This window comes from Notamacropus eugenii, chromosome 4 (assembly GCF_028372415.1).
Source record: "Notamacropus eugenii isolate mMacEug1 chromosome 4, mMacEug1.pri_v2, whole genome shotgun sequence".
NCBI lineage: Eukaryota > Metazoa > Chordata > Mammalia > Diprotodontia > Macropodidae > Notamacropus > Notamacropus eugenii.
In genome coordinates, this window is record NC_092875.1 from 240,362,039 (window position 1) to 240,376,455 (window position 14,417).

At 39.6% G+C, this 14,417-nt stretch overlaps 1 protein-coding gene across 1 annotated transcript in view; it reads left to right on the top strand.

Annotated features, from left to right (window-relative positions):
• The first annotated feature begins 360 nt into the window (after positions 1–360).
• LOC140502464 (disks large-associated protein 1) overlaps positions 361–14,417 on the top strand; it is a 100,915-nt gene continuing 86,858 nt past the window's right edge. Inside the window, exons 1-2 of the mRNA XM_072606607.1 lie at positions 361–415; positions 6,984–7,357. Coding sequence (XP_072462708.1) covers positions 361–415; positions 6,984–7,357 — 429 coding nt within the window. The remainder of the gene's footprint in view (positions 416–6,983; positions 7,358–14,417) is intronic.

The window sequence follows — 14,417 nt, forward strand, 5'->3', positions numbered from 1 at the left end:
TGAATGAGATGTATAGTAGCTAGGCAGTCTGTTGTGAGCTTCTTTTCCAAGACTTCTCCTTGAAATAGACTAGGTGGAGAAAGAGCAGCACCACCACATAAATAAAACCCAACTTTTGTGAGAAAAGGGTTAACTTGGGAGGGATTACCAAGGCAGCTCATCCATTAGCATCTGAATGTGTTTACCCCTACAAACCCTAGAGACCGGTAAAGGTGGGGGAGCGGAGAGTTCCACTGCTTTCTTCAGGCTGTCTTTAAATCCTACCTAAGCATTCCTTAGGTCAGACCAGCTGGAAGGCAAATATGCAAATTAGCCAGGGCCCCAAGAAACTAAGCAGCAGAATCTTGATGGGAGACAAAAATGGAAAATGCCAGGTCCAGCCCTGGCGGGGATTCCGTGCCTCTGGAGACACCAGGTACAATCACTGTTCCAACTTAGGTCTACGCAGGCAGGGGATGCTGATTCTCTTTATTGCCTGGTAAAAACTGTTAAGTTTGAAAAAGAAAAAAAACAGTAATCTTGGCCCAAACTTCTTCCTGGGTTTAGAACATCCTTCCTTCCATATCTTCACTTCCCCTCCCCCTCACCCCCATCCAAGAAGATTGACTTACCTTCCTTCCTGCAACTGGGAAAGGTGGAAACACTGAATCAGGGGCTTTGAAGCACGTCAGTAATGCTCGAGTGGTGGCCACTAGGGGTCTCTAGAGAGCAGGCCTGCGAGCAGCAATCGTCTGTTTCATTGTGTTGTAAAGCCCTCCTTTGAAACACACACACACACACACACACACCACACCACACACAGACACATACACACACCACACCACACACAGACACACACACACACCACACCACACACAGACACACACAGACATACCACACACCACACCACACACACAGACACAATACACACACATGCACACGCTACGAGTTGCCATGCTGCTGCTTGCCAGGCTCTGGGCTGGGATAGGGAGGAGGGGAAAGGTAAGATGCAGAGTGCTTTGGCTTGCTAAGGTTTCAGGCTCTGTAAAGGGGCTGGGGCTCCGCTGGCAGAGCAGCAGCTGCTCTACACCGCCCCACATTTGTTTGGTTTGACGTTCTCAGTGAAGTTGGAGCATCTTGCATCATTTCCAGTAATGAAGTGCCTGGGGCTTTTATTTATTTATTTAAATGACTAGTTCTCTGATCCTCCCCTCCCTAGATTTGCATAATAGCCTTACCTCGGGAAGTCCTAGTTTTGTAGCAACTTGGGTGTCTGTTTAGAAAGAGTTAAAGCAAGCAACTCTCCAGTTGTAGCATGTGAAATAAACTTTTACATCCTTAGATCCACCTGAGAACAATGTTATGTTTGATTAGCAAGGGGAGAGTTCTCCCTGCGGTTCTCTTCTTGCCTTGTATCAGCTGAATAGATCTCCAAGTCAGACATGCCCAGGCACGGGGGCATTCGTCTGGCATTAGGAAGCGTCTAGAATATTGGTTGCTAGCAGCAGTCGACTGTTAAGAACACAGGATTTGCTTCGTTCTCCATTTCCCTGGTCCCCCTCTTTCCTTTCTCCCTCTCTCAGCACCTTGCCCCCCATGGTGAGACATTGAGAATTAAAAGTACCTTTGCCAGGAGCTTCTGGATTCAGAAGGAATGCATTCTCACTTCGGAAGGGTCCTAACTCCCTTTCCTCAACTAAGCCCAAAGAGATCTTTTAAAAATGCTCTATTACTCATGACAGATAGCCCAGAGGTGAAGGAAGCAAGCTTTACAAAACTGCCCTTTTTTTTCCATCTACCTCCAGGCTTCCCCAGCCAAACCCCACCCTTCTACCTGAGGCCTTTCCTATTTATTCTGTATATCTTGAACATACTTATTTGCATGTTATCGCCCACGTTACCCTGTGATGTCCTTGAGGACCAGGTCTCTGGTTTTGTTTTTCTTTTCTCCAGGCTCAGCCCTAAAACCACTGGGCTCTAAACCTCAGTGGCCTAAAATGTGTGAGGAGAGTAGTTAGTGTGTAAGAAAAACAGCAAGATAGAAAAGGGTCAGGCTTTAAAGAGCTATGTTTGAGCCTAGAAGCAATAGGTAGCCACTGGAGCTTAAATGAGTGGGGAGATCCTAGGGGAAGACCTGCTTTTCCAAATCTCCTAGGAGGATAGAGCCTTAAGGAACACCCCTCTGGGTGGAGATCCAGCAAAGGAGCCTAAGAAGGAACAATCAGAAGAAATAAGAAAACCCTGAGAGAGAGGAGAATATCCAAGAAGAAAAAACGTTGTGAAAGGTGTCAGTGCTTCAGAAGTTAACGATTGAGAAACTGGCATTAGACTTGCCAATGGAACATCTCTGATAACTTTGGAGAGAGAAGTTTCAGTTGAACGATGATGAGGTTGGAAGCCAGACTGGAGGCACTCACTCTAGACAGCTTTTTCAAAGAGTTTAGCTGAGAAGGGAAGGAGAGATATACAAAGATAGATGGAAGACTTTTTTTGAAGGCTAGGGGAGATGTCATTAAATGTTTGTAAACAACAGGAAAGGGACCAGAGACTAAGGGAGACTGAAGGTAAGTAATTAGGCATATTCTAGAAAAGACTGGAGGGAAGGGATCTAGGGTTCACTGAGAAGAGTTGACCTTGTAGAGGAGAAAGGCTGTTTCTTCCCTAAGGAGGAGTTAACGTAGGGGTCAAGTCCGTGGGATAGGAGATTAGAAGGAGCTATCTTTGAATAGCCATTGTTATAACAGCTGAGAAGGTGAGAAGGGGACCATGGTGTGAGAAACTTGAGAAAAGGAGGTTTGGAATAGTTGCAGAGAGGGATACACCCTATTAGGCTGAAGTAGAATTGCCTTGCTACTGTGAGGGTCCAGTTAAGATGAGATAACTTGAATTTGTAGTGACTTGTCAGTGTAGTTTTGTAGTCTCTTGAACAGCAGATGAATAAAAGGTGGGAATAATCCAGGGTTGGGTCTGACCAGGTGGGATCTTTGGTAAAACATGGAAATAAGGGATTGAGAATAGCGGACAGCTAATATAGTTGACTTGGTTTACAAAGTGATCAAAATTGAAAATGGTAGAAAGTGCAGCCAGAGTAATGGGGATAGCTTGTGAAAGTGTACTGAGAGATAGAGGGACTGGAGGTCACAATAAGGTCAAGGAATAGGGTTAGGAATAGTAAGACTTAAGTAAAGATGGAGTGATTGAAGACTATTTGATGATGTGAAGAAATTTTGGAGTTATTGAACATGGAAATAGAACACCTGTAAGTCTGGGCAAGATAAGGATATGACCATCCCTGTGTGTATCTAAAGTCCAGTGGAGGAATTTAGGTCATGGGAATGAAGAGGTGGGGAGGAAATTGGGATATTTTAGGGCACGTAATACAATACATAGATAAAACATCTTCCTGAGTTCAAATCTGGCCTCAGACGCTTACTAGCTCTGTGACCCTGAACAAGTCACTTAACCCTAGTTACCTCAGTTTCCTCATCTGTAAAATGATCTGGAAAAGGAAATGTGCGTGTGTGTATGCATACAGATACATGTGTATATATGTGCATATACACATGTGTATACACTTACATGTATATTGAAATGCCTTAGTATAAAGGCAACAATTGGGGATCAAAGCCAGATAGGGTCAGATGGGACAGTTATATAAATATCTATTAAGCACCTGTTTGTAAAACACTGTGCATGGAAGCCTTGAGAATAAGACAAAAAGAAGACAGTCCCTATCCTCTGGAAGCTTAAATTGTACCAGAAAACACCATAAGTACCCATATAAATAAAGACTAAGTATTCCCAGAGTAATACATAGTAAGTTCAAGAAGGAGAAAGATTCCTCAAAGCACCATCCTAAGTAAAGCTACACTTGATCAAACATATTTTGAAGCAAAAATAAAAAATTAATTGTTGAGTTTTCAGAGGGCTTGCCTAAAGACAGAGCAAAGAAAAGGTCAGAAGCAAAGATGTCAAAAGACCAAGTAATTAAGTTAACCAATTAGAGACTGTCAACAAACTTGAGAACAATATTTGCCCAGTAAAACCAGATATAACATCCACCTCAGATAAACTGAAGTTAACTGCATTTCCTCATAGGGAAAAGAGCTCATTGAGCCCAAAGGACAGGGTGACCATTGTTTTTGTGAATCGCTAAGCAGTATTCAGATAGTAAATAGTCAAGCACCATTCTCCTTTATAGTCAAAGAAACCACTCTGAATCATGGGGCAATGGACTCGCAGAACAGCAAAAAAAAGAACCATTTGCTTAGATAAATGTTTATAGGATCTTTCCTTTGAAAAGCCTCAGGAAGTATTTTAAACACTGAAACTCAGATCCCATTCAATGATATGAGGTAGCTGCTTTAGTTAGGATGATGTATTTGAAAGTTGTAGTTCAGAGGTCAGCCTTGGCAGTGTTGAGGCCCAATAGCAAAGAGATTTGGACATAGACTGTGCTGTGGAAAATTCATGAGAGCTACTGGGATCACATTTGTAAAGGAACATTAGAGAAAAATCATGACCTGGGGCAGCTAGGTGAACCTAGCTAGAGTGCTGGCCTGGAGTCAAGAAAAGTCATCGTCCTGAGTTCACATCTTACCTCAGACACTTACTAGCTCTGTGACCCTGAGCAAGTCACTTAACCCTAGTTACCTCAGTGTCCTCCTCTGTAAAATGATCTGGAGAGAGAAATGTGCATGTGTGTGCATATGGATACATGTGTATATATACATGCACATACACATATGTGTATACACATACATACATGAAATGGCAAACCACTCCAGCTTTGTCAAGAAAACCCCAAATGGGGTCACAAAGAGTCAGACACAACTGAAAAAGGATTGAACAACAAAATGGCAATAGTTGAGGCAAGACTGGCAAGAATATGGACTTGGGACTTGAAGTGTTGTTTTTGATCTTTAATTTTTTTCCAAAATCTAGTTCATGTTATATTACTATAAACTCAAAACAAGTAGAATATAGTTCTTTCATAACTGTCTAATATGGTTAAGATTCTATGGAGGGTTCTATTTTTTAAAACTTCCACTGTTTTTCCTTGGCCTCATAGTCAGCCTAGATTTGATGAGCCTGAGGGAGAAGGAAAAAGAAAATTCTCTGTGGGTCTAGGGGTCTGGTCCTTAGCTTCTTGGGGGCATAGAAACTTGGTTTTAACAAATTTTCAAGGGTTGTCAAGTCCTAGGGGAATTGAATCACAACAACCAAACTCTCATGATTGATTTGTAAGGTAGAATTTTACTTTATTAATTTATAATATTTGTCTGTGTCAGATATATCTCTTAGCATGTTTGCTTGTACTGTATCAGTTTGTGTGTGCGTAAGGAATACCTAGTGTATTTCAGTTGTTTTTCAGTCATGTCTGACTCTTCATGGCCCCATTTGAGATTTTCTTGGCAAAGAAACTGGAGTGGTTTGCCATTTCCTTCTCCAGGTCATTTTAAGATAGAAGCAAATGGGGTGAAGTGACTTGCCCAGGGTCACACAGCTAGGAAGACCAGATTTGAAATTAAGAAGATGAGCCTTCCCTACTCCAGGCCCAGTACTGTATTGACTATCACTTAGCTGCCCACACCTGGCATATACAGATGTACATATTTATACTTTGCACCCCATCTTTTCAGTGGTTCACTATACTCAGAAAAGCACACTGTAGATCACCAAATTTTTACTTGATGAACAAAGGATTAGAAAAGAAGAACAGATCTCACCAAAAAAAAGATTAACATCAAGATAATGTTGACATAGTAGATTTGTATCTGGAAACTTGGATTCAGGTCTTGATTCTTCCCATTACTAGGTGTTCAACTTTGAGCCTATTATTTAACCTTTTAAGGCCCAAAGTTTTCAGTTATAGAGAGAGGCAGCAAAGGATTGGGTTCAAATCCCACCCTTGATGCTCATTATTTTAGGAAAGTCATAACTTTCCTGGGCCTCAATTTCTTCCTCTGTAAAATGAGTATGTTAGAATAGTTATTCTTGAAAGTCCCTTTCAGATCCCCACCTCCCAGTGTTGTTGTGAGAATAAAGTGAGATAATATTTGTACTTTGCTACTGAAATCTATGTGGGCAGCTAGATGACACAACGGATAGAGTCTTGGCCTAGAGCTGGGAAGACTCCTCTTCCTGAGTTCAAATCCGGCCTCATACCCTTACTAGCTATGTGACCCTCAGCAAGTCACTTAACCTTGTTTGTCTCAGTTCCTCATCTATAAAATGAGCTGGAGAAGGAAATGGCAAACCGCTCCGGTATCTTAGCCAAGAAAACCCCAAATGGATCAAGAAGAATCAGATACAGTTAAAACAACTCAACAACAAAAACCCTAGATCTGTAGACCACCGTAGACAACTATTAAAGGGGAATGAAAATATGATCACTAACCCCTACTTCCTTCTATTTCTGAGGTTCAAATGAAATGTCTATGAAGCACTTGAAATATAAAGGTAAACTATTAATATCTTTCTCCACTATAGAGATAATTCTGTCCATGACTGCATGAGAATCAAGCATCATTTGGATGGTGCTGGAGAAACACTAGAGTTTCAATACTTCATTGTGTTGCTCTTTCCTTTCTTTATCATTCACCAAAAACTTCTGTCATTACAAACTTACCATATAACTAGATTACAACCTGCTTTATCTTAGTTACATTAACTTGGTATCTTCCAGGTGAGAATTTAAGATTAGTACCCTAGGTTACGTGATGGATATTTGGAGACAAATATTATCTGTTAGGTCGTTTGATTCCAAGGATAATCTCATACTGTATTTGTTGATTCTTTTTAGTGTCTACTTGGGAGAGTAGTTGTATTTGCTGATTCTGTCCCCTCTGCTCTGATTATCATTATATATCATCAGTTAAAAATGTTCAATGTCTTAGTGTGTTTGTTTCATGTGCCTCAACTCCTGATGAATGGTTAGCTGCCGATTCAGAAAACAAAACCCAAGCAGAAATCATACTGTCCTTGTTTTCACTGTCTTCCAGTGTCATCTTGCATTACAACATATAAGAAGACACCACCTCCAGTCCCACCAAGAACTACCACAAAACCTTTCATTTCTATCACAGCCCAGAGCAGCACAGAATCTGCCCAGGATGCCTACATGGATGGACAGGGGCAAAGGGGAGATATTATCAGTCAGTCTGGACTTAGCAACTCCACGGAAAGCTTGGATAGTATGAAGGCTCTGACTGCTGCCATCGAAGCTGCTAATGCCCAGATCCATGGACCCGCCAGTCAACATATGGGAAGCAATACTGCCACAGTCTCAACTACCACCACTACGGCTACGGTCACTGCAGAAGACAGAAAGAAAGATCACTTCAAGAAAAACCGATGTCTGTCTATTGGAATACAGGTAACAAATCGGATTTCTGTTTTCTTTTGGAACTATTCATCACCCCTTCCTAACCAATGCTTCCCAATGCTCATCTCCTAGTAAGAGTTTGATCAATGCTTGCCCGTTGCTTATGTGATACATTAGCATTTTCCGCTTGTTCTCTGAAGTTGGAGCTTTCAGATACAGAGTTGAGATACTTTGTTTCTAATTTTCCCCCAATTTTGTGGCTATTTTTATTTCATTGCATAAGTTCTCACCTGATCAAATTCTCAAACATGTTTGAGTTCTTCCTAGAAATAATTGAATTGTTCCCCAGATTTAATGTATTCCTTAAAATGAGGAGCAAGTAAACAGATGTGAGCCCAGGTAGCCAAACACAGTAACATCCTCCAACTGGTCACCCTGGTGAACCTTTCATATTTTTACACTCAGCAAAGAAGTCATTTCCTTGGACTCTCAGGGTTGGGCTACTTGGTGAACTAAAAAGTTCAGCCACTCACTTAGCAGCTGCAGTGAGACAAGTATGTGAATCACTTCACACACAGGTGGGAGGGAGAGAGTCAGGAAAAGGCAGAGCCAAGTAAGGCAGAGAGTTCAAAGCAATCCTTTATTTACAGCAAACCCAAGCTCGGAAAAGTCTTGCATCCTGCCCAGGAGAATTGTCCCTAATTATTCATGCATGGCATAAAACTGTTAGTCAATTCAGCTGACCTCCCATAGTTCAATTAAGTGTTATCTTTTCTCAGAAGATAAGATCCATCTGATTCCCACTTGTTTTAAGTCAGCTAAGCATAGTTCCCTCAGCCTAAAAATCTCCTCCCCTTCTCCTTCGCTGACAAAGCAAGTCAGTCTATCTTCCTCCTTCAGACTGGGTGTAACTGTGTCCTCTTGCAGGTGATTTTGAATGGTAACAGCCAGAGCTTCTGCTCAGACATAATTTTTAGCCACACCAGAGCAACTTCAGAAACCTCACTGAGGCCAAATCACCGGATTGGAATACATGGCAGATGCAACTCTTTAGCTCTGTAGAAAGCTCCCCCCACCCCGGCCCCACCCCCAACCATCAAAAAAAAAAAAGGGCAGGTGCTGGAATAAGTAGCATAGTGGACTTAGAATGAAGACTGAATCCTACCTCATCTGGGCACTATCTGTTCTCCACCTCAGTTTCCTTAGCTGTAAAGTGGAGATAATACCACCTATATTCCAGGATTACATAGCTAGAGTAAGTCTTAGTACCTCCATAAGGTACTAAATTTATTATTTATTAAATTATTTATTAATATTTGATGGTACTGAATTTATTAACATAGGCAATGTGGTGAAAATACATTATATTACCTTAAGATAGTTTCTGAATTTGGCGTAACTGATTCCATTTTGTTTTAAAGCTCAATTTTGTAATTCACCTGTCTTGTATAAGTGTTTTTCTATAAGTTGTTTTTCAACACTAGGGTTTTGGGAGGATCAGTTGAGATAACCCATAAAGTACTTTGCAAACCTTAAAGCACTTTATTTGTTGTTGTTGAGGAGACCTGGAGGAAGTCTTATACAATTAGCATGTTAAAACTATGAGTTTATTAGATTAGCTGCTTGTCACCTTGAAAAAGCAAGGAGAGTCTAAGGGCATAAGGTGTGAGACAGGAAGGACTAGAGAAAAAAAGAAGGGGTAAGCATGGAGAAATGAAGAGGGAACAGTGGAAAAAAGAAATTGCTGAATGGAGACAAGTAGAAGTCACCTAAACGAGTCGCTCTCCCACTCCAGAATACATTCTGCTCTTTGAGCAGTGGGGAAAATATAAGAATCCTATTCCTGATTCATCATTTGTGGTACTAAAGTATTTGCATGTTAATCAGATTAGTCAAACCCCGGTACAGACACATTCATGTATTTACTTCATTTGTTTTGGCTAAAAAAAGCCACAGGAGCCAATTATTGACCTAGCTGTGTTTTTTTGAAACAAAACTTTATTCCACTGGTGAATCATTTTCTGCTCAAGAGAACTGGGGATTGAGGTATAGAGGTGGAGGGAGAAGGAAATTCTCCAAATGCCTCTCCCCACAGATTATAACCCTTTCCCTTTTAACTTCCCCATGGAAATGAACACTTCCTCAAATTCAGTATCAGAGAGGCTTCATCAGTCCATTAAAATCCAACAAGCCTACTTAAAGTCCAACCATCAACTACTACTCCTTATGTCTTCTTTTCACTACAGACTTGAGACCTCTCTCCCAGTGAATAGATGGACCTAGAGTCTTGGAAGACTCCTCTTTGTGAGTTCAAATCTGACCTCAGACACTAACTGTACGACCCTGGACAAATCACTTAATCTTGTTGCCTCAGTTTCCTCATTTGTAAAATGAGCTGGAGAAGGACTTGACACACCTGACTGAAACATTCAGACTTGTATCTGCTTTGCTCTTGTTCCCACCTGGGATGCCTCCTCACCCTCCTTTACCAAAGTTTTACCCTTGACATTTTCCTTCAAAAATCACCTTATGACTTGCTTCCATGAAGCCATTTCTTTAGCATCTTTACTCTGTACTACAAATTCTGTCCCAATTACATAGTACAAAGGTTCTTCACTTTTTCTATGTCAAGGATATCTTGGGTTCTTCACTTTTTCTATGTCAAGGATATCTTGGGAACTCTGGTGAAGCCTATGGCCCCTATCTCAGAATAGAATTTTTAGATGCACATAATAAAATGCATAATATTACAAAGCAAACAAATTATACTGAATTGAAGATGTAACGGGGATCCCCCCCACCATTCAAATTCTTAAAGCCCCAGTCCAGAACCCCTAACATAGTTCATAGTTCACTAATTGTTTTTATAACAATATCTCCCCAGTTAGAGTAAAATACCTTGAAGTTAGAAACAAGTGTTTTCTACATGCTTGTGTCTACTATAGCGCCTCCAGGAGTATTGAGTACTCAATAATCACATAATGAATTTTGACACTTGACAGTGTGGCATGGTGGAAAGTGGATTCCTGGCTTTGGCCCTTAACTACCAAACTGAACTTGGGAAAGTTATTTAATTGTCTAAGCCTTGGTTTCATGTATGAAAGTGCTTAGCACAGCACCTGGCATACAGTAGGAGCTTCAAAAATTCTTGGCTAAAAGGAATAAATTGGACTTGAGGACCTTCAGGCTCAATATACGATCCTGAGATCCTGATCCTCAGGTTAAACGACTTCCTGCATAGCTAGTCCTCAAATAATTTGGATCCAGTTTGCTTCCTGGTGCTGTGGATGGCCTGGAGTCAAGAAGAGACCTGAATTCAAATCTTCCCTCAGCTACTTAATAGCTATGTGATCCTGCCCAAGTCACCTAACCTCTGTTTGCCTCAGTTTCCTCATCTGTAAAATGAGGATAATAATAGCACCTCCCTTCCAAGGTTATTATGAGAATTAAATGAAATAATCCTTATAAAGCACTTAGCACAGTGCCTGACACATAGTAAGTGCGATGGATAAATGTTAACTATTATAATTTTTTTTTTCATTTAAAGTTGATAATAGGATCAAGAATTTAAGGGGAAGGAGGAAGGGGCATTAGAAATCATCTAGGCCAATGTCTCATTTTATAGATGAGGAAACTGAAATCCAGAGAGATGAAATGACTCGTCCGAGGTCATACAAGTAGTCAAAAGCCAAAGGCAGGATTTGAACAGAAGTCTTGACTCCAAATCCAGTACTCTTACCATCACACTGTGGGTTTGATATTCCTTCTCACCTTCATACCCAGTTTCTCTTTTATCTTTATCTCAAACACCAACTTCTGCTGGCAAGTCACTTGGCACAAAATATTAATGTATTGGGAATCAGTTCTTTATTGCTGTTATGTTAGCCCCAGCCTGATAAGATTATTCTCAAATCCATGTATGATTTGGTGAGTGAGAATTTTTTTTTTTTTGCCATAGAAGACATTCTATTTCATAAATTTTAGGTTGCTTACATATGCAATTAAAACTCCTGTAATCTATGCTTTAATGATACTCTGGTAATTTCTCATTGTCCCTAAGGATCATTTCTTTAATATTGCTGTGAATCAAATTCATGAGTGTTCTAAGTTATTGAAATATTCCCAGAATAAAGGAGGGCATGTGTCATACTCATTTTAAGTATAGTTCACTGTTTTCTCCTAAACATCAGCAGAAATACATCTGTGTCTGTGGGAGTGTTATAGCTAATGTCTAAATACATTTTAATCAGTATTGGTTTACAGCTGTGACATGCAGGTTGGGATCTTGAAGTCCCTTAGGTCCTGAGTCTTACGCTAGAGCTGCTTAGACCGTAATTGTATAAGTAGATTATAAATATTGGGTTTTACCATGCTGGGTCCTTTCTCTACGTAGACAGACAGAAGCTCTGTTTCATGAGTTGCTGTGGTCAAAATGAATTCAGAATTTAATGGCCAGTCTTCAGAGCCTCTGAATTTAGCCAGGCTGGTACTCAGACACACACCCAATGCATCAGAGGCTCATATTTCAAACTTTTCCACCTTAATAGGATCTATGCTTTGCTAGTATAACATTTGAGAACCCCTAGTCAAGTGCTTTCCACAATCAGGTACCAGAATAGGATTTTAGTGGGAATATATACAAAGTATACTCTTAGTAATGCCTTAGTAATGCCCATTAGACACATTTCAAATAAGAAGATTTATTATTTCTTTTTAAAGGAAATAGATGTGGAATACTTAAGAATAAAAAGACATGGATTTGTCCATATATATTGTTGAGTATAAAAACACAAGTAATTTCCTGCAGAAAGTGGTGAGTTCTAGTAAACAGTAATAATAGTGTTGATAATTATAATATCTAACTAGCGTGTATATAGTGCTTTAAGGTTTGCAAAATGCTTTACAAATATCATCTCATTGTGTCCTTAAAACAACCTGGGGAGATAGGCACTGTTATTATCTTCATTTTACAGATGAGAAACTGAGTCAGAGAAATTTTTTTTTAAATGACTTGTCAGGGTTATACAGCTAGTAAGTATCTGAGGCTATGTATGAAGTCAAGTTTTGATGACTGAAGGTTCACCAAAGAACCAGCTCTAACATTTTTCCCTATATACTTATCTATGTATCTATTATTTTTTCTATAAGCATTTATTATCTCTCCAACCCCAAAACTAATTTTTAAAATGAAAAAATAAAACCCTTATAGCAAATAGGCATAATTCAGCCAAAGCAAATTTTCACAGGGGTTGTATTAAAAGGTGTATGTTCTGCATTTTAAGTCTATCACCTCTCTGTCAGGAAGTTGGCATATTTTATCTTCAGTCCTCTGGACTCATGGCTGATCATTGCATTGATCAGAGTTCTAAAATCTTTTGAAGTTGTTTTTCTTTATAAATTCTTTATAAATTATAAAGGGCATAAACTATATTCTTAGTTCTCTCCTCACTCTGCATCATATCTCCCTAATTTCCCCTGAAACTATCCATTTCATGGCACAATGCACCCCATTGTATTAATGTATGGCAATTTTTCATCCATTCTCTAATAGACGGGCATTCCCTTAGTTTGCAGTTTTGGGTGACTATGAAAAGAACAACTATAAATATTTTTGTATATTTGGGTCTTCTTCCTCTTTCTTTTAACTCTTTGGGAAGAAGGCCTAGCAAGGGTATATCTGGATCAAAAGGATTTACACTTATTACTAATCTGTTCATTGATCAGTTCAATGAATTCCACAGGCATTTTTAAGGGCCTTATTGCCACTTTAAAGGAGGCCAGTATTATTGGAAGCACAAGTTCCTTGGCCACCTAGGCACTAGCAGTTCCTGCCATAATTGTGTTTTCATTTATTATCAATTGGCTTATTGCTAGACTATACTGTGTTTTCAAGCAATAGAAATAGATTCTAATTATAATACTATCAGAGAGGATTAAAAAAAATTTATACTTTAGTCAAACCCTCTCACCATTTTTTTTTTCGGTCTGCACCAAATTTTCACTGATGTGGAGTACTCTCTTCTCTAAGTAGATCAGTAACTCATCTGTAACTTGTAGTCTTAGAGAGTTGCCTGGGCACCAAAAGGTTAAGTGATTTTTAGATAACAGGATTATAGAATTATCAACTCAGATCTGGAAGAGACCTTGAAGGTCGCCTCTTCTTACTGATAAGGAACCTGGGGCCCAGAGAGATTAGTTGACATGACCATAGATAGTAAATGGCAGAGCGAAGATTTAAACCTAGGTCCTCCAATTCCAAATTCAGCATCTTTTCCATTTCACCATGTTATTGCCTATGACCACCCAGGTAAAATATTCTGTTAGCTTAGAATTAAAGAATTTGAGTGGTGGAAAGGATCTTAGATATTGTATAGTCCAGCTCTGTAATTTTGTAGAAAAGTAAAGTCCATGGAGGAAGAATGATCTGACCAAGGTAACTTAGCTGATAAAATGGTCGAGTTTATATGTGAACCCAGATTGTCTGGCTTTAAATCATTTTTCCCTCCTTCAATTTGGTGTCCACTCTCTGGGAAATTGTTTTTAAAAATACTTGCTTAAAGTCTTTATTTGTAATAGAAGTGGTTTCTATTTTCTGTTTCTAACATCATAGTCTTAATGTTAGAGCAATAACTTCTGTTATTGCTTCCGCAAGGATAGCTTCCTCAAAACTCTTGGCTGAAGGTCATACAGTTATAGATTTAGAACAAGAGGAGACCTTGGAGTCCATCATGTCCACCTCTTTATTTTACAGATGAAGAAATGAAGCCTAGGGGAATTAAATGACTTGCCCAGGTTCACCCTACTAATATAGACCTTAGTTGGGATTTGAACTCCAGCGCCTTTCTGACTAAACCATGCTGCCTCTCATGGCCCACAAGTGTATTTGGCCACATTCCTAGTCATTATTCCCCCAGTAAAAATTTCAGGCTGTCTTAAGAAACCACATATTTGTTGGGGTTTTTTAATGATAGATTCATTGATTCAATGAACAATACAAAGTTCTTTTGTATGTTTCAGTTAGGTTGAGGAATGTACATGGTCAGTTTGATTGTTGCCATATATTTCCAACAATACATTTTAAATAAGCACATGAAAAAAAATCTTAAAACCC